The sequence below is a fragment of the Neomonachus schauinslandi genome, chromosome 5, assembly GCF_002201575.2.
Source record: "Neomonachus schauinslandi chromosome 5, ASM220157v2, whole genome shotgun sequence".
Lineage (NCBI taxonomy): Eukaryota > Metazoa > Chordata > Mammalia > Carnivora > Phocidae > Neomonachus > Neomonachus schauinslandi.
The window spans coordinates 34017651-34038863 of NC_058407.1; the positions used below are offsets into that span (position 1 = coordinate 34017651).

The 21213-nt window shown below is 34.6% G+C and overlaps 1 protein-coding gene across 1 annotated transcript in view; it reads right to left on the reverse strand.

Annotated features, from left to right (window-relative positions):
• The window catches only part of LRRIQ1 (leucine rich repeats and IQ motif containing 1), a 199301-nt gene that overhangs the window by 62048 nt on the left and 116040 nt on the right, over nt 1-21213 (reverse strand). The window contains exon 22 of the mRNA XM_021687506.2: nt 12907-13008. Coding sequence (XP_021543181.2) covers nt 12907-13008 — 102 coding nt within the window. The remainder of the gene's footprint in view (nt 1-12906; nt 13009-21213) is intronic.

A 21213-nucleotide genomic window follows, 5' to 3' on the forward strand; every position in this document is an offset into this window, starting at 1 on the left:
AAGTTCAAGAATTTTGCACAGGTAACCCAGATCTCTTCACACTACTTCATTTGGGCCTTATACCATCAATTCTTGAAACTTTGAGTTTAAAATAGTTCTCATATTTCATTGCTGGTTTAAGCTTTTGTTATCTATTACTCATATATTTACGTTCTGGTCTAAAAAATTATATTGTTGTTGGACCTTCCTTATATTCCTATATTTGTTAGTATGCGTCATAAAAAATATCTTCACTGAAATTTTAGTGAGGGTTTTCAGATCCATCACCTTTAGCTAAGAGGTCTTATATTGTCATTTAATTCTCAAAATATCATGAGACGTAAAGACTGGTGTTCCCAGTTACAGATGAGAAAACAAAGATATGAATCATATAGCTAGTGAGTATCTACACACAATTCAAACCTGACATCTTGGTCCAAATCCATTGTTAATCTCATGTAGCCTTCTTTAGATAGAAGATGAATGTTCTTGATGATGAACTTTCTAAGGTATTGTAATAATTCTCTGAAACCTTGATAGGATTATTGTCTATCTCCAAAATATAGAAATTTTCCTATGTAGCAAGTAGGTGGACATAGATTTTTTTTTTTTTTTCATGGAGCAAGGGACAACACAGATTTAAAAAAAAAGAAAAGAAAAGAAAGGTTGCCATGGGCTTCTTCTCCCGGAACCATTACCTTTCCCTACTTTCTTTGTGAAGTTTATTTTGTTTATTTTTTATTTATTTTTCAAAGATTTTATTTATTTATTTGTCAGAGAGAGAAAGCACAAGCAGAGGGAGCTGCAGGCAGAGGGAGAAGCAGCCTCCCCTCTGAGCAAGGAGCCTGATGTGGGACTCAATCCCAGGACCCTGGGATCATGACCTGACCTAAAGGCAGACGGTTAAAAGACTGAGCCACCCAGTTGTCCCTCTTTGTGAAGTTTCACTTAGGAATCCAGGTGTTTTCCTCCTTCTTCCTTGTGGCTATACAGAGAAGCAGGAGGTGGGGAACTGGATGGCATGAGTGCGTTGCTTTCATTTTTTTTTAAATTTTTTATTCTTATGTTAATCCCCATACATTACATCATTAGTTTTAGATGTAGTGTTCCATGATTCATTGTTTGTGCATAACACCCAGTGCTCCATGCAGAATGTGCCCTCCTCAATACCCATCACCAGGCTAACCCATCCTCCCACCCCCCTCCCCTCTAGAACCCTCAGTTTGTTTTTCAGAGTCCATCGTCTCTCATGGTTCGTCTACCCCTCCGATTTCCCCCGCTTCATTCTTCCCCTCCTGCTACCTTCTTCTTCTTCTTCTTTTTTTTTTTTTCTTAACATACATTGCATTATTTGTTTCAGAGGTACAGATCTGAGATTCAACAGTCTTGCACAATTCACAGTGCTTACCAGAGCACATACCCTCCCCAGTGTCTATCACCCAGTCACCCCCTCCCTCCCACCCCACCCCCCACTCCAGCAACCCTCAGTTTGTTTCCTGCGATTAAGAATTCCTATCAGTGAGGTCATATGATACATGTCTTTCCCTGTTTGATTTATTTCGCTCAACATAATACCCTCCAGTTCCATCCACGTCATTGCAAATGGCAAGATCTCATTCCTTTTGGTGGCTGCATAATATTCCATTGTATATATATACCACATCTTTTTTATCCATTCATCTGTCGATGGACATCTTGGCTCTTTCCAGCTTTGCTTCCATTTTTGAAGATAAAAGTTTTGCTGGGTATAGACTTTCATGGTGGCATTTATTTTCTTTCAGTACTTTGAAGATAGCATTACACTGTGTATTAGTCAGCTTAGGCTGCCATAACAAAATACCACAGACTGGATGCTTAAACAACAGAAATTTATTTTCTCACAGTTCTGGAGGCTAGAAGTCTGAGATCAAAGTGCCAGCAAGTTTAGTCTCTCAGATGCTTTTCCTTGGCTCGCAGATGGCCACCTTCTCATTATGTCCGCACTTGGCCTTTTCTCTGTAAGCATATACTCTTGAGGTCTTTTCCTCTTTTGATAAGTATACCAGTCCTATTAGACTAGGGACCCACTCTGCAGACCTCATTTAACTTTAATTATCTCCTTAAAAGCCTTATCTCCAAATATAATCAGAGGTTTAGGTCTTCCAACCCTTGAATTTGGGGAGGGGCACAACACAATTGTCTTCTGGATTTCATCTTTCTGTTTAGAAGCCAGCTTCATTATTCATTATTATTGCTCCTTTGAAGAATAATAAACATTTTTCTCTGGCTCTTTAAAAAAATGTTCTCTCCCCCCACCCCTTTTTTAAAGCAATTTTACTATGATGTGCTGCAGTGTGGTTTTCTTTGTATGTATATATGTTTTGTGGTTCAATCCACAACTTGAAGTTTTCCATCATTTTCAGTAAATTCTCAAGCATTAACTTTTCAGATATTACTTTTACACCATTCTCTCTCACCACTTTTTCTTGGACTGTAATTACATGTGTGTGAGACATTTTTGCTATATCTCACATGTCTCTTCTCTTTTCCGTATTTCCTATTCTCCTTCATTTCATGCCTCAATTTAGATATTTCTTACAGAGCTATTTCCCATCTAGTATTTCTCTCCTCAGTTTTGATTAATCTGTAGTTAAATCTAACCAGTGAGTTCTTAATTTCAGTTGTTGTGCTTTCAAGTTATAGACTTTCCTTTTGGATATTTTTAGGTTTAATATCTATTGAAATTCTCAATTTCTTCTGTATCCCAAAAGTTATTATGTATATTTCTTTAAAAATCTCCATTATCTAGGGGCACCTGGGTGGCTCAGTTGGTTAAGCGGCTGCCTTCAGCTCAGGTCATGATCCCAGGGTCCTGGGATTGAGCCTCGCATCGCATCGGGCTCCCTGCTTGGCGGGAAGCCCGCTTCTCCCTCTCCCACTCCCCCTGCTTGTGTTCTTTCTCTAGCTGTCTCTCTCTCTCTGTCAGTTAAATAAATAAAATCTTTATTAAAAAAATCTCCATTATCTGAGATCTTGTTGGCTCTATTTTTGTCCATTGTTCTCATGTTATTCAATGATGCTGTCTCCTATCCTTCTATGCCTATTTTTTTAATTTGTGTGCCAAATATTGCAGAGGAAGAAATGTAGAGATAATTTGAAGCGTGGGTTGATGTTATCTATTTTTGGAGATGGCTTATATTTGTTTCTGGCAAGAGGCTAGTAGAAAGTCTATTTGCAATTCACCTATACTGGTGACTTTATCAAAAGCTTGTTCAGCTTCTCAGCTCCTTGTATTTCCTTCTTGACTTATAATTCGTTACTTCCTTGTTAGTTCTCCAATGACTTCAATTAGGTTCTTTAAAAATAATTTTTTCAGCTTTTAAAGTTGTTCTCTGCAGGAGGATTGGCTTGAATTATATAGTCTTCTATTACCGGAAGTGGAAGTCCTCTTGTATTTTTTGAATGGAAAATAGTAACATCTCAAAGCCTACATACCATGGTTCATTTCAAAGAACTCTAAGAGCTCTGAAATCCCTTTCCATTTTTTATTTTCTTAAAGATTTTATTTATTTATTTATTTATTTTAGATAGAGTGTGAATACTTGCAAGCAGGATGGGGGAGGGAGTGAAAGCAGACTCCCCACTGAGCCCAAGCAGGACCTGGGGCTCTATCTCATGACCTTGAGATCATGACCTGAGCAGAAACCAGGAGTCCAAGGCTTAACTAACTGAGCCACCCAGGCACCTCTCCTATTTTTTAATTATATACCCGCCATATATACAGATATACACACACACAAAACATAAAGTGTATATGTATATGTAGATGATATATACATAAGATGCATATATATATATATATATATATATATACACACACACACACACACACACACACACACACACATACACACCAACCCCACACACACTATAGAATACAGAATAAATATTCTCTTTTGGCTGAATTTGGGGGGAAGCAGAAAATACAAACCATTTATAACTAATTGGATAAAGAAGAGTTTAATCAGCTTCTCTCTGACCCTGGATTACCACTTCCTGAATCTACCTTATCCACAGATACTTTTTAAAAAATTACAGTTTGTTTCATGCTTTACTGGACTGAATTCCTAATCAGATTTTTTTTCCATAGAAAATTAAAATAATTCTGAGCCTTATATTTAAAAATAGCATGATAGTGTCTAGAATACATTTAGGGAGTTTTAATTATAAGCATGTTACATAAACATATTTTCTTTTTTATTCAAATATTTATTGACTACCAAATATATACTTGGCTCTATTCTAAGTGCTGAGGATATAACTGTGTAAGGTCTGCCTGACATGGTTCTCCCTTCATGGAACTTACACTCTATTAGTGAAAAAAACAACATATAAGTAACAGGTTGTTTGGATTTCTTAAAGATTTTATTTATTTATTTGAGGTGGGGGGGGAGAGAGAAACAGACTTCCCACTGAGCAGAGAGCCCCACGCGGGGCTCGATCCCAGGACCCTGAGATCATGACCTGAACCGAAGGCAGATGCTTAACCAACTGAGTGACCCAAGTACCCCATATGTAACAGCTTACATTAATAAATAGGACAAGAGCAGATAAATGCCATGAATGGAGCAGGTGCTGTGTGAGAGAGTAACTGGGTAGAGAGGAAAAGGCTACTTAGGCAGTGCTGTAAGAGAAAGCCCTCTCATGGGAGTGGAAACACAAACTAAACAATGAGAGAGTCATTTGTGCAAAGTGTGGAGAGCAGAGGGCAATGAAATACAAAAGCCTCAAAGTAAAAAATTTCTTATCGTATATGAGGAACTGAAAAGGGGTCTGACATTTATAGTCAGGTGGGCCACAATATGGAGGATAGTTTTTGTTCCAAGAGCAATGAGAGGTCATGGAAAGATTTTAGATACTTAGTTATATAAAAAGCTACCATATTAAATTTTTAAAAGGAGGTTAAAATATAGCTCTTGATCTACAATTATCTCTAAGTTGGGCCTCCCACTTGCTTTTCAATTTTATATTCTGCTATTGACTTTCCCCAAATCCTTTTCTATTAGTCATCTTAAGAAATAATAAAAAAAAAGTTCATACAAAAATTAGACAAGATTTTGTTAGTTGATCTCTAATTCTTTGTAAGTGCAGGCAGATTTTCACTTTTCTAGTAAGAATAAAGTTTTATTTCCTACCTCAAAATGTTGTTGTGAGGATTTCTTTACTTGTCATAGATAAAGCACATAGAATAATGCCTCATACAAGCAGTAAGTGACAAGCAAGAGTAAAGAGGCTATTATATCATATTACATTATATTATATGATAGACAAAATTTTATTCAGGATACTGTGGAAACACAATGAGTTGTGTTCTAAGCTGGAATCAAAAAAGTTTTCTTAAAAGATTAATGTTTGAGATGACAAGAATTAGTCAAGTGAAGAGATTTCCTGCAATGCATTGGACAGTGAATCTAGTTCATCAAAGGAAGCAGCATATTCAAGGATATTATATAAGCATCTTGCAGCTCCATCTATATTTGAAGCTATTTAAAGGTCCTTTGTGTTTTTATTCACCAAAAAAGTTTATAAAGTATCAATTATGCATTAGGTGTTATCCTAAGGGCCATGAATACCAAGGAGCTTAAAATTTAGTAGGAAAATAGTAATTCAAAGAATAGTTATTGTTGCAAACTGAGATAATCATGGACAGATCAGATTTTATGAATATTCATTCCCTTGTCTACTTTGACTAATATTGAGTCTTGTTCAGTAGAAATAAGATTGCAAGCATCTCTTCTTTAGAGCATGACTTTCAGGTATTCTTTGGTTGCTTGCATTTATTCTACCAGTTCTTAATGTTTAATCACGTTGGCACTATTAGCAAGTACTCTATACAGGGATGGAAATACAAGACCTACTTTTAAACAATCTACATTATGTGACTCTGTGCCCTAAGCTGGTATTAAAAGGAAGAAAGCTGGAGAAGAAAATTCTTGTAATCATACAATAAAAAATACCACAAAGGAAGATGGTTTGATTAGAAATGCTCTGAAGTAAAAATTATAGAAGTTAAAGGTCTTCTAATGTCTTCAATGCTCAAAAATTTAATATGAACATATTTGAACATCTATGATGTAAAAGGACATATGGTATGTGTAAATCTTCAGTTTTATAAAAGGAGAAATAGAAAGCATGCTAGTGATGACAGCACCAGCTGGGAATTAAAAAAACCCAACATTAAAATCAAGTAAAATGTCCCAGGGAATGGAGGAGCTGAGACAAAACTTGCCTCTCTGAGAAGGTTGTTGGGCCAGATCCAACTTTTTTCCTGACTTGTCTATCTTCCTTCCTTGGCTAAAGCCAAAAGTCTGAATTTGGCATTGGTTTAGAAGTAGCAAATTTTAAAATTTCAGCAGATTATGGCAAGAAAGTCATTTAATTTGTATATAAATAATAAGAAGAGTAAATGAAGCAAAAATATAGGTTTACTCTTAGGTTGTGTGGAGATGTTCTCATCCATCTGAAAATTAAAACAGGTGATTGAAAGCATGATCACCCTTAGAGTCTAATAGATTTGGTCCTTAACAATGTTAGGTTATCATAATAACATTAAAATAATATTAGGTAAAATAGGAACTAATTATAAGACACAAATCAGATATTTATCACCATGTTGGTACTAAACTGTTTCTTAATATATATTAATGCAAGCTATGAGAAACTAATAGAGAACAAAATTGATTATTAGTTTCCCAGAGTTTTACCTAATTTAATAATTAGTCTTTATTTTTTTCCTAAATATTTTGATTCTAAGTTTGTATATACATTTTAGGGTTATCGAAGAACCTTCGCCCTTCAGTGTCTGCATCTTGTTTGATTTTCGCTAGCATTGTTTTGATAAAGAAATTATCTCCATTCCCCTTCAGCCACTTACTCTCTGTATGACCTTGGGCAAATCACTTCTCAAACTCTCAAAACCAGTTTCCTCATATTGACAGTTATAATACATTCTTCAGAGTTTTTGAAAAGATTGAATCAGAGAATTTAAGTAAAACTCTTAGCACAGTACCTAGCAAGAAATATAATAAATACTACCAATTGCAAACAAGAGAAAAAAAATAAAGCTATACTTTTAAAATGACTGTTGCCGATGATTACAAGTTTTGAGGACTTAACTATGTATTTATACTGTGGATTTCAAGCATTTCACAAGTAGGAACTCATGTAATCCCCAACAAGGAGGTACTATTAGTATCCAATTTTACATGTGAAAAACAATTCTAAACAGGGAAGTTAAATAATGCCCTCAAGGCCACAAAGCCAATAAATGGTGGAACCAAGATTCAGACTGTGTTAGACTAACTCAGGAATCTAGACTTGCAACCATTAAGCTAGGCTTCTTTTTATACCAGTGATAGCTATAGAAGAGGGACTCAGGTTCTAAATTGAGCATTTTAACATAAAAAAGGAAACTTGCTGGGAGATCTTTAAGGTAATAATCAGGAAAGTGTTTCAAATGCTAAGGTAAGATCAGATATTGAAACCTAAGTAGGGATTATGGGTGATACAGGGTAAACCAAAACAGTTACCTAACATAAATAAATTATAAATAAACAAACAAATAAATCAAGTAAATCAATGCTGAACCTGTAAAATTCTCAGGCTCTTAGTCATGTCTCACAGGAATAATTGACTGATACCTAACACACAGTACATGTAGGAGGTTACCTGGGGAGCAGGTTCCCCAGTCTTCATTAGGCTAAAGCTCTGAATTTGTCAGCTAAACAAAAATTGCCATTATCTCATGAATGTTGTAAAATAGATATTCAAGATTATTTGTACAGTTTTGAGTTTAAATAAGATGAACTCATTAAAATTTTATCAGTAAGCCTTATGCCTTCTTCATAATCATAAACTATATAATTTAAGTGAATAAACAGAAAAAATATGGACCAAAATTGTAGTATTAATTAATATCACCGAAAATTATTAACCAAGATAGAATTACAATTAAGATGGAAATGATTAATAAAATCTGTTGAATTAAACTTAAAAAAATAGATATTCACAGAGCTAGAACAAACAATCTTAAAATGTTCATGGCACCACAAAAGACCCCGAATAGCCAGAACAATCTTGAAAAAGAAAAGCAAAGCTGGAGGCATCACAATTCTGGATTTAGAGCTATATTACAAAGCTATAGTCATCAAGACAGTATGGTACTGGCATGAAAACAGAACAGACACACAGACCAATAGAACAGAAAAGGAAACCCAGAAATGGACCCACAACTATACAGTCAATTAATCTTCGACAAAGCAGGACAGAATATCCAGTGGAAAAAAGACAGCCTCTTCAACAAATGGTGTTGGGAAAACTGGACAGCGACATGCAGAAGAATGAAATTGGATCACCTTCTCACACCATATACAAAAATAAATTCACAATGGGTGAAAGACCTTAATGCAAGATGGGAAACCATCAAAATCCTAGAGGAGAACACAGGCAGCAACCTCCTCGACATTGGCCATAGCAACCTCCTACTAGACAAGTCTCTAGAGGTAAGGGAAACAAAAGCAAAAATGAACTATTGGAACTTCATCAAAATAAAAGCCTTCTGCACAGTGAAGGAAACAACCAACAAAACTAAAAGGCAACCTACAAAATGGGAGAAGATATTTGCAAATTACATATCGATAAAGGGTTAGTGTCCAAAATCTATATGAGGCACCTGGGTGGCCTAGTCATTTAAGTGTCTGCCTTCAGCTCCGGTCATAATCCTGGGGTCCTGGGATCCAGCACCAAGTGGAGCCCTGCATTGGGCTCCTGGCTCAGCAGGGAGTCTGCTTCTCCCTCTCCATCTGCCCCTCCCCCCATCGGGCTCGTGCATTCACTCCCACTCTCTCACTCTCAAGTAAAATCTTAAAAAAAAAATAAAAACAAAGTCTATAAAGAACCTTATCAAACTCAACACCTAAAAAACAAATAATCCAGTTAAGAAATGGGCAGAAGATATGAATAGACATTTCTCCAAAGAAGACAAACAGATGGCCAAAAGACACATGAAAAGATGCTCAATATCACTCATCATCAGGGAAATACAAATCAAAACCACGATGAGATACCACCTCACACCTGTGAGAATGGCTAAACTTAACAGCACAGGAAACAACAGATGTTGGCGAGGATGGGGAGAAAGGGGAACCCTTTTACACTCTTGGTGGGATTGCAAACTGGTGCAGCCACTGTTGAAAACAGTATGGAAGTTCCTCAAATAGTTAAAAATAGAACTACCCTACGTATGACCCAGCAATTGCACTTCTAGTTATTTATCCAAAGAATATAAAAATATTGATTCGAAGGGACACATGCACCCCAATGTCTATAGCAGCATTATCAACAATAGCCAAATTGTGGAAAGAGCCCAAATGTCCATCAATTGATGAATGGATAATGAAGATGTGGTATATATATGACAGATTATTACTCAGTCATCAGAAAGAATGAATTCTTGCCATTTGCAACTATGTGGATGGAGCTAGAGTATATTATGCTAAGCAAAACAAGTCAGTCAGAGAAAGACAAATAGCATATGATTTCAGTCATATGTGGAATTTAAGAAACAAAACAGATAAATATAGGGGAAGTGGGGGAAAAGAGAGGGAAGCAAACCATAAGAGACTCTTAACTATAGAGAACAAACAGGGTTGCTGGAGGGGAGGTGGGCGGGATGATGGGCTAAATGGGTGATGAGTATTAAGGAGGGCACTTGTGATGAGCACTGGGTATTACATGTAAGTGATGAATCACTAAATCCTACTCCTGAAACCAATATTACACTGTATGTTAACTAACTAGAATTAAAATAAAAATTTGGAACAAAAGAAGGATATTTTGTAAAACATGGTCTATTAAAAGGGAATAATTCTTTACCTGACATCATTTAATATAATTTGATAGTTCATTAAATATTCCTTAAATTTAAGTGCTTTTTTTTTTTTTGGCCTAATAGAGAATATTCACCATCCTCGCTGTTCTTCTGGTGACATTCAGAAAAAAGCAGCAATAATAATCAAAGAATTTTAGTACAGTTTACAAAAGAAATCATGGAAACCCCCATAGATAAAATTGCAAAGTAGAGAAGAAAGTATTTTTAAGTTCAGCTTTTAAAAAATCAGATGTTATTATAAAATAAATGGGAATAGAGAGAAATAGTCAAATAATACTATCATCTAATTTCAACAAAACAAAAAGAAATAATACAACAGTGCCGGCATGCCATTGAGCTGAGATACTGTTCCACATAGAATCATTCAATCTAAACCTACAATGAAGTTTAATTCTGATCTCCCTCACTTTCACGGGGCGGTGGGGGGGAGGGTTAAATGCCCAACTATTAATTTTATTTGAATTTTTTAAGGGAAAAGTCCCTCCAATACTCTAAAATGAGATTGTGGTGATAGTTGCGTATCTGCAAATATATTGAAATTGATTGAATTGTACTCTTAAATCTGGTGCATTTTATATAATTGATATTATATCTCAAAAGACCTGATTTTAAAATGTGCCCTCTACTGGGAAACTGGGGTGAATCAGGCTACTTATGTGGAAGCTGACTGGCCTTCCTGGCCAGTTACCAAATAGTGTGAGTCTAGGAGGCTTGCGAGGCCAAAGCAGCAGGTAAGGATACCATGGGAATCCAGCCTGGCCAGCGATGATCAAATTACCTTCGCCTCACTTTTTCCTCTTAAAAAAAAAGAAGGCAGGGCGCCTGGGTGGCTCAGTTGGTTAGGCGACTGCCTTCGGCTCAGGTCATGATCCTGGAGTCCCAAGATCGAGTCCCATATCGGGCTCCTTGCTCAGCAGGGGGTCTCCTTCTCCCTCTGACCCTCCCCCCTCTCATGTGCTCTCTCTCTCTCATTCTCTCTCAAATAAATAAATAAAATCTTTAAAAAAAAAAAAAAAAGAAGGCAGAAATAAACATACTGGTTGAAGAAAAAAAGTTCTTCCATGTACAACTATTTTTGCCAAGCCCATTCCTTAAAAACAAAACAAAACAAAACAAAAAACCCCAACAACCCTGAAAATAACTATCAGTCACTAGAATATCTGGTATATACATAATGACCATTAAGTGAAATGAATGAAATGCCAAATGTACTTGAGGTTGCAAAAAAATAAAAAATAAAAAAGTAAACTAAACTAAACACATTTCATATGGGAGAAAGTAAACAAAAACATATAACTTCATTATCATGAAGCACAGGTAGAAATGTTCCATGTTCTACAGGCCACTTTCTTTCTATTGCTATTTGAACTACTCCTAGTATATTTTATATCAGTACACAAATCCATAAATATACCATATATTCATATATACTATTCTAGATGATAACATGTCTTCACATTTCACAGAACAAGAGATAATGCAGAACATGCTGGGATAGATTTTTCCCTTCTGATTCTGAGATGCATGCTAATTTAAAGGGCAAAAAATGCCCGTTATCTTTCTTACCAGGCACTGCCTTTCTAAAGTAAAAATGCTTCTATTTAACAGGTAATATCTGTGCAATTGTTACTGATTTTAGTAGACCTTCTACTCTTTCTTTTATAGTGAAATGGTGAAATTAAGATTGTAATACGATAATTGTTTAAAACCCAAGTCTTATACTGAAAACATATTTTAATTGTATTAAAATACTAATTGATAAGTATTTTTTTGAAATACTGGTTTTTGGCACCTTCAATGCCCACCAAATTTTTAAAATGTTTTTCCAAGGAAAAAATTTAATATTAAAAAAACTGAATGGTAGAACAAACCTCCATATACTATCATCTATTGATCCAACAATTTCAATAATTTGCTACACTTGTTTTACCTATCTTCTTATGTATATATTTATTGCTACATACTTTGAAGAAAATTCTAGACCCCATGTCCTCCCACTGCTACATATTTAATAGGCATCTCTAGAAAAGTATAAAGTTGGTGTTAATCAAATTTTCTTTGGTTTGAGACATTACTGAATAGAAATGTTAAAGTATCTATTTGCAATCATGCTATAATAATGCATAAATTTTAAGATTTATTTAAAATGTACAGAAGACAAAGTCTTAAAAATTCTAAGTGGTCCACTTCCATTCAAATATATTTTCCTATTAGAAATTATAATCCAAAAGTATAGATAAAATTATGAACATTTTAATATTAAAGAGAAAGAATGGCAAACTTATTATGTCATGTTTATTTCTCTGATATATTTAAATATTTGTTTGATAATGTGTCCATAATTCTTCCAAATGTTGAAATCAGAAATATAATCTGCCCTTTAGATGTGTAAAGCCTTTTCCCCAAAAATGAGTAGGGCAAACTTCAAATATAGCAAAATACTTAAAATTCCAGAGTTTAATTTATAATATATAATGCAATCTTTGTATACTGGAAGTAAATATATTAGAATATCATTTCCACATGGGTTCACTTCCACTGATAGAGGCTAATATTATCAGTGTAAAATTTAAATAAAATTACTTATACTGATGAAACAGCTTTATAAGAGTTTCACATAAAATATAATAAATTTAAAGTTATATAAGCACTGATGCAAATACTAAACTAGTGTGCTAATGAATCAATACACTAAATTAGTATTTTAGCTCCAAAAACTGCATTTTGACTTTTATTTAATTATAATTTATATATAATTTTTTACATTTGTACTTCAGGACTATTGAGGATTTAAAAATTTTATTTTAAATACACTTTTACATCTTCATCTTTTTTTTCCTACAAATCCCTTTATTTATCTTTTTAAGCTTTTTGTTGTAATCCCAGTTAGTTAAAATACAATGTTATATTAGTTTCAGGTGTATAATATAGTGATTCAACAATTCCATACTCCATTTTTATCTTTTTTACCTTTCTACATATCTATGATTAAACCATACCTTCAAAGTAACCATCTCTTCCGGGCTGTGCCATCTTTGGTGATTTTGTAACAGAAACTTTATTTTCATTGTTTTTGAATAATGCTAGACAAACCATGGGATCTAGACAAAAAGCAAGATAAGACAAAAGTTCAGCTCTGGCTTATTCCTTCTCTGGAGCGGTTATATTTTTTTTATGATAGTAAACATAGTAACAAACCATTCATATATTCTTGGTTATCTGATTAAGTACACAGTCAATACTTAACACAAAGCACAGAAATACTAGTAATGTGAAAAAAATTATAATAAAATTTTCTAGTTATGGCATCATCTTTTTATTTGAGGAATTGCTTTACTATTTAATATTATAGCTTCTTTCTGAAATTCCTGATATTTGTGATCGAATAAAGTAAAATTTCCATAAATGCAAATTAGGTAAAAGGCATTATTACACGAAAAACCATATACCCTATTTTTCTCTCCTCTGCATATGAGGAGCTGGGATATAGGAGATGTAAGCAAGACAACTGATAGGATGAGAAATAGAAAAAAGATCATTTCATTAATTTTACAGATAAATTAATGGTTTATCTTTTGCCTTAATATATTATATTTACATAACAAAGAAGTTGCAAAAATTCTATGTACATTTTATAGCCAAGAGCATTCTAAACCTATTAATTTTATGAAATAAATAGGATGATTGTAAGCACAGAGCCCTATAATTTATTGGTAATGGGGGATTGGTACAGTTGCAGTTTTTGCTTGTTGAACTGTAAGAAAAGAAAATAGTGATGTAAATAACAGGGGGTAGAAGAAAGAGTAGAAAATTATACATTTAAAGTAGGTTAACATAAAACCACAAGTTAAGGCAACATACATTTTCTTAATATCTTACATCATCTTGCAAAAGGAGACTTTAAGAATCTTTGCTTAATTAATGTCTAATGCAATATGCAATTGAATATGCTAAATGGAAAAGTAGGATTTAAATAGTATAAAGCCCAAATTACATATTTTAAGTAAATGCTAAGGTGGTATATTTTTTAGAATGTTAGAGTTATTTTTCAAGCATGTAGAAACTGAAGACTTCCATTAGTCTAGCAATAATTTGTCATTATTAAGCATGATTTACATGCTTCACAGAGATTATATTTCTCAAGATTAGGGAAAATATTAGTCAATATTTGGGCATACCTCGTAATTATATGTGACCTAAGGTATTATAAGGGTACTTCTATATGAATTCAACATGAATTATCAATAAGAATAACAAATTTTTTAAAACCCTGTGTATATACATTTAATAGAATACATATTACAGGGCGCCTGGGTGGCTCAGATGGTTAAGCGTCTGCCTTCAGCTCAGGTCATGATCCCAGGGTCCTGGGATCGAGTCCCACATCGGACTCTCTGCTCCTTGGGAGCCTGCTTCTCCCTCTGCCTCTCTCTCTCTCTCTCTCTCTCTCATGAATGAATGAATGAATGAATGAATAAATAAATAAGAATACATATTACATATTATCTAAGCCATTTACAAAAAACCATACTGACATGTCAAAGGAACATTAGTCAGTCAGGGAAGACAGATTACCATGGGCTTCTTATTCTGTATGATACCTTATAACCAAATGATCTTTCTACACATTCTCCTGCTCTTCTTGCTTTTCTATTTGATCTATGTATTTCCTGAGCAAAGACATTACAATTCAACAGACCTGGGTGAGACCCAAGCCCCAACTTCTACTAGTTGTATGACTCGACAAATTGCTATTATCCTCTGCCTTTCCCCTCTCTGTCCAAGAGCAGTAATACTGACTCTGAAATACTAGTGAGAAATAATGAAATAATGTGTGTAAAGCATCAAGACTCATGTTTACATAAGTGGAGGTGCTCAACAAATGGCAGTTAGTAAATACATAATCACAACAGAAATAACAGTAATATATCCTACTTGGAAATTCTATTTTTGGAAAATATCTTAAATCCTGCATAGAATAAGGTGGGCTATATAGGATATTAATTGATGGATCCATAATTGGCTTCATCTTATTCATTTTATTTATATAGGACATGGATCTTAATAGCTGTGGATCTTTTGTAAATTCTTTGGTATTCCCTTGGGCAAATAGTCTCTTCATGACTTGATTTCTCAATATGTAAAACAGAGATAACAATAGCACTTTCCTCATATTATTATCAAGATTAAATAATACAGGGCACCTGGGTGGCTCAGTTGGTTAAGCAACTGCCTTCAGCTCAGGTCATGATCCTGGAGTCCCGGGATCGAGTCCCGCATCGGGCTCCCTGCTCAGCGAGGAGCCTGCTTCTCCCTCTGACCCTCCCCCCTCTCATGTACTCTCTCTCATTCTCACTCTCTCAAATAAATAAATAAATCTTAAAAAAAAGATTAAATAATACATATAAAATATTTAGGAGAGTTATCTAGCTCAGTAGACTCAAAAAGATAATTTTATTCATCAGGGGCACACAAAGAGTGCCACATTTTCAATACCCTTCATTCTAAACAATGTGATTGCAACCTTAAATTTATTTAAAACTTACAGTAATGCAAGTTGCAAAGGGATAATGATAAGAAATAAGAAACACAGTAATTCTAGATGGGGAAAAAAATAATCACTTGATTTTGATAGTCCCTGGAAATATCACTGTGAAATAAGATACTACTCTTACCTCAAAAAATACAAAGTCAAGTAGGAAGGTCAAGGGACAAGTTTATTGTAAAGAGTACAGCTTGTGGTAGCTTTCTGTTGCATTATAAAATCAGTTTTGTACATTTAAATCTACTCCTTTGAGATCATCAATGGCAGGCCTATGTCACTGTTTTTAAAATCTTTTATCTCCCAGTATGACTTGCCCAATGTCTGGGAATTAGGTTTTAAATACATTTTTATAAGATATTTATAGAAACCCATAAAGAAGCTGAGTTTCTATTATGCATGTGGCTCTGTACTTCATTATCTCATTTAAGTAACATAACTTTATTTAGGCATTAGAATATCCTTAAAATTATTTCATCCTCTGTATAATCCCTTTTCAGTTTCTATAGTCCTAATCTTAGCTCACTGGTTGATCTTATTCTTGTTAACTTCATATATAAAAATCTTCTTACTATCCATTTTTGTATGTGCAAGTACATACAAGTACAGTAGTGCTGTAAAATGTTTTAAGTTAAGGCTGAATGACTAGCTGTACATCATTTTATTTATTTATTTATTTATTTATTTAATTTATTTATTTGGGGGGGGGCCAGAGGGAGAGGGGGAGAGGGAATCTTTTTTTTTTTTTGCCTTCCAGATTTCTCTTTATTTATACATATCCAACCTGTTCTTTTTTTAATTATGTTATGTTAATCACCATACATTACATCATTAGTTTTTGATGTAGTGTTCCATGATTCATTGTTTGCATATAACACCCAGTGCTCCATGCAGAACATGCCCTCTTTAATACCCATCACCAGGCTAACCCATCCCCCCAGCCCCCTCCCCTCTAGAACCCTCAGTTTGTTTTTCAGAGTCCATAGTCTCTCATGGTTTGTCTCCCCCTCTGATTCCCCCCCTTCATTCTTCCCCTCCTGCTATCTTCTTCTTTTTTTTTTTTAACATATAATGTATTATTTGCTTCAGAGGTACAGATCTGTGATTCAACAGCCTTGCACACTTCACAGCGCTCACCATAGCACATACCCTCCCCAATGTCTATCACCCAGCCACCCCATCCCTCCCACCCCCCACCACTCCAGCAACCCTCAGTTTGTTTCCTGAGATTAAGAATTCCTCATATCAGTGAGGTCATATGATACATGTCTTTCTCTGATTGACTTATTTCGCTCAGCATAATACCCTCCAGTGGGGAGAGGGAATCTTAAGCAGGTTCCATGCCCAGTGCGGAGCCCAACACGGGGCTCGATCTCACAACCCTGAGATCATGACCTGAGCTGAAATAAGGAGTTAGACACTTAACCAACTGAGCCACTTAGGCACCCCTCTATTCCATTTTTATAAGGAGTACTTTTTACTAATTTAAATTTGTCTTCCCAAATAGAAGCATATATTTAAATGACTGTAATATACACTCCCAGTCATACACACACACAGTCAAATGTATTTAGTGACTTTCATCTAATTTACTGCTGACTCAGTTAATAGTTATTTATTGAACATCTACCATATGCCAGGCATGGTATCAGGTTCTGGGAATTCAGTGGAGAATAAGGAGGGTCTTGACTCTCCAGAATCTTACTATTTAAATGGACTTTATTATTGTTTTGTTGAGAGCACACAACAAAATAATGTTTGATCAAAATTCTTATAAATTCTTTTTGGAAATCACTGAAGTAAACAAAATAAATCATCAACAAACTTTATTTTGCCACAGTTTTGTCTATCCTGTTCCTTTTAGATCCTTAACATTCATTCCTTAGTTACCTTATCATAATGCAAACTGATCTCTTTGCTATAGCCCATGAAGTGCTCAATTCATATTAAAAAGTTAGCCTAACTTATTTTCTACTTGGCTTCATTCTTGACTATAACTAAATGTTAACATCAGTCTCAAGCTATTTTCATCACTGAAATAAAATCAGCAAGTATTTGTTGAATGCTTATTATGTACTTGACAATATGCTAGGTATTACAAACAGCTGCAAGATAATTTTTATCCCTAGTTGTGGTCCTACTTTTATAACTAAATTCACCTTGTTTGCTTCATCCTATTCTTTCTTCACTGTATGAGATTTGAAATGTGACATGCATAACTATGATAAATGTTGGAAAACCACATTATGTTTTTGTCCTTATATTCTTGGCCCTTAAACTTTTTATCATTTGCTTTCCACCCAAACCCCTATACTCAGAATTCATCCTCTCTAAGGAGTGCTCCAAATGAACCCAAGCACTTATTCTCTTCCTCCATCCTGCTCCTCTCAATCTTGCTACCGATTATGCTCACTACTTTTAGGTTATTGACTCACATTTTCAATAAACCAGCAACTTTCATCTTGCACATGATGCTCTCCACTGCAGTAAACCCTAAACTTCCCTAGGTATCTGCTAAATTCCAACACAGATCACCAGGTTCTAAAATTACTTCTGTGCATGAGGTAACAGTAAAAACAAAAGACAAACAAATTAAAACCCCACAAAAACAAGACCAGTCATTACCTGTTTGTGCTTATGTCCATCATATTTATTAAGCAATAACTTACTAGGAATAACAACAATCAGAACACAAACTCAAACTGAGTAAATATAAATCCTCACAATTTTAGATTTCATCCTATGGCTTCAAATCAATTCCTCTTCCCACTTCACCTCCTTCTCCTGCTTTTTCTGTTTAAAGCAGATGGCCTCATTTATCCCAATAGAAGTCATCAATACTGAGTCTCCCCTGATGGTTGCCTACATTGTATGTCTCCTTGGCCCCTGTCTTCTTTACTAATCAGCAAACTCAATGGTATTCTTCGTCACCTGCAACTTTCTTTAAGTAATTGACCCCCTGCCTTTTGTTCTATTTTCACTCTCATCTTTTTTTTTTTAAAGATTTTATTTATTATTTATTTGACAGAGAGACACAGTAAGAGAGGGAACACAAGCAGGGGGAGTGGGAGAGAGAGAAGCAGGCTTCCCGCCGAGCAGGGAGCCCAATGCGGGGCTCGATCCCAGGACCCTGGGATCATGACCTGAGCCGAAGGCAGACGCTTAACGACTGAGCCACCCAGGTGCCCCTCACTCTCATCTTAAATCAAATATTGTGATGCGGACTCATATCCCTTGGCTAATAAATATATGTATAAGACCCAAACAGGAAATATTATGTGTTTGCAACTAAGCAAATTTTGCTAAGGTTTTTTGTGGTAGAAATTTGAATTAAAGCTTCCATAATCTGTGCATTTATGCCCCACCCCATGAGGATTACTGCTTTGTTAGATTGGAGGATGTAACTGATTCCATTTAATTAAAAGTTTCTATTCTCTGATGCTCCACCTACCACCCACCCTCCCTACCCTCAGAGATGGCTAGTCTCCAGCAGTTTTATGGACAATGTTGCCCTCTGGTGGCAGGTTCAAGTTGGCAGGTTATCCATATAAGATATAGATAGATGGATCTATCTCCATGTATATTTGAAAATTACTAGTAAATGTTTAAGTGTTTAACAGAATATAGGTATATAAAATATCATTTTAATTTATTAGTAAGTAAAAGTTTAAAATTATGGCCATTATTTTAGGCAGATTTAAATAAGTTAGTAGCATATCACAGATTGTTTGAATTGCAAACTGGAAAGGTACTAGAAAGTTCTTTTTCTGTAAGAAGAAAACCAGAGGTATAGAGTCTTAAATGATCATTCACAGATACAAAGTGACATAAGTGCTGCATTATTAACCTAGTAGAAGATTAAAGTATCATAAATGGAGAGGATCCCACGGCTTTTCTTTTTCATGACTTCATCCTTAACCTTACCTTGAATATTTCTATTCTGAATATATGTTGTGAAGGGGCAGTAGAGAAAAAGAATGAGGAGAATTTAAAGGTCATCATTAAGTTTTACATTTCGGAATTCAAATTTTAAAGAAAAAAAATTGCTTTTATTTCATCAACTAGTATTTTGATCAAACAAAAGCTTAACAGAGATATAAAACCTCCCACAGTAGTAAGAATGCAATTTGGTTTACAATCGTGTAATTAGAGTAATGATTCCCATAAAAATTATACAACTGCCATTTGGATTTTTACCTAACAGATCACGCTTAATGACCACTGTCAAAATGTTAAATTTAAGATGTCTGGTTGTCCTTTTACATTTGTTACCCTACCATGCCACCTTGTGACAGATAAAAATGGCTTAATTTTTGCCTGATGATGATTATGTCTAATTTTGGTTCATTAAAACAATGGTTTTTCTGTATGAGCATAGATTCTTTATTAAAACTTGTGTTCAAACCTATTATTTACTGTGCTGATTTATTAAAAATGAACTCAACAACAACAAAAATCCCTTAGTTATAAGAATTAGCAAGAAAGACCTATATATTTCCAGACACCTATTCTAACAAAATAAACTTTGCTTTAGCTTCACTATCAGAAGTTTCTTCAAACATTGTAAATATCTTTAAAGAAGTAGATCTTGAACATAAATAAGTAATAATTATTTGTTGAACTTTGACTGAATCAGTACTTAAGCTGCTTCTGATTATTTAAACTTCCCCCAGGAGTTTCAGAAACTTTCATTGTTCTCAAAACAGCTATTTAAAGAATTTTTGTTGATACTATTGAAGATGAATAAAAATATACATCGAAGCAATAAAAAAGTTTATCAAACTACCCTAAATTACTGTACTGGATTCTACTTCCCCAGGACTGAAAGAAAGTCTCACTATTGTTAAGAGTTTGGAGTTACTATTACCCTGGGAACTACCAGATGGTAGTCAGTTCACTGAGTTCTGATGAACTTAATAGGAGTTTTCATCACAGGAGTGTGGGAAGCACAATGCAAGTTGAACAGAGCATATACTTACATTTTCTTTAAAAATGCTTAAAATTTCAATCTTTCAATCCTGACAAACTTTTAGTATGCAACAAAAATTACTACAGTTATCTCAAAAAGATAAAAGGTGTCACTAATGTAAACACAAGAAAAGGAAAGTTGAACATTTGTGAATATAAAAATAAATCATCAGAAATTTATCAATAAAGTGTTGTGCCAAGAAATATCAGTTATTTCTTGGAAACCAATGGTATTTTGGTTATTTTTATTTTTGTTTAAAATAATATATATACACATTTTTTAGAATTCCATGGAATTAATGATTAAAAATAATAAGTGGGAAAATTAATCAAGAAAAATGAATCTTGTGAATGCTTCTTTGTATACTTACATAAGCTAGAATTATAAGATAAATATAGATTCTCTGCTTTTCTCAGGACTAATGGTACTTTTATGAAAACATTTCACTGACATTAAAATCATTGTAAAAGAAGCTGATGAAAAAGAAAAACTCAAAACAGCTTTTAAAAAGAAGTCACAATTGGGGAGGGTATGTGCTATGGTGAGCGCTGTGAATTGTGTAAGACTGATGAATCACAGACCTGTACCTTTGAAAAAACAATATATTATATGTTAAAAAAAAAAAGTAGGAAGGAAAAATGAAGTGGGGAATCAGAGGGGGAGACGAACTATGAGAGACTATGGACTCTGAGAAACAAACTGAGGGTTCTAGAGGGGAGGGGAGTGGGGGGATGGGTTAGCCTGCTGATGGGTATTAAAGAGGGCACGTATTGCATGGAGCACTGGGTGTTATAC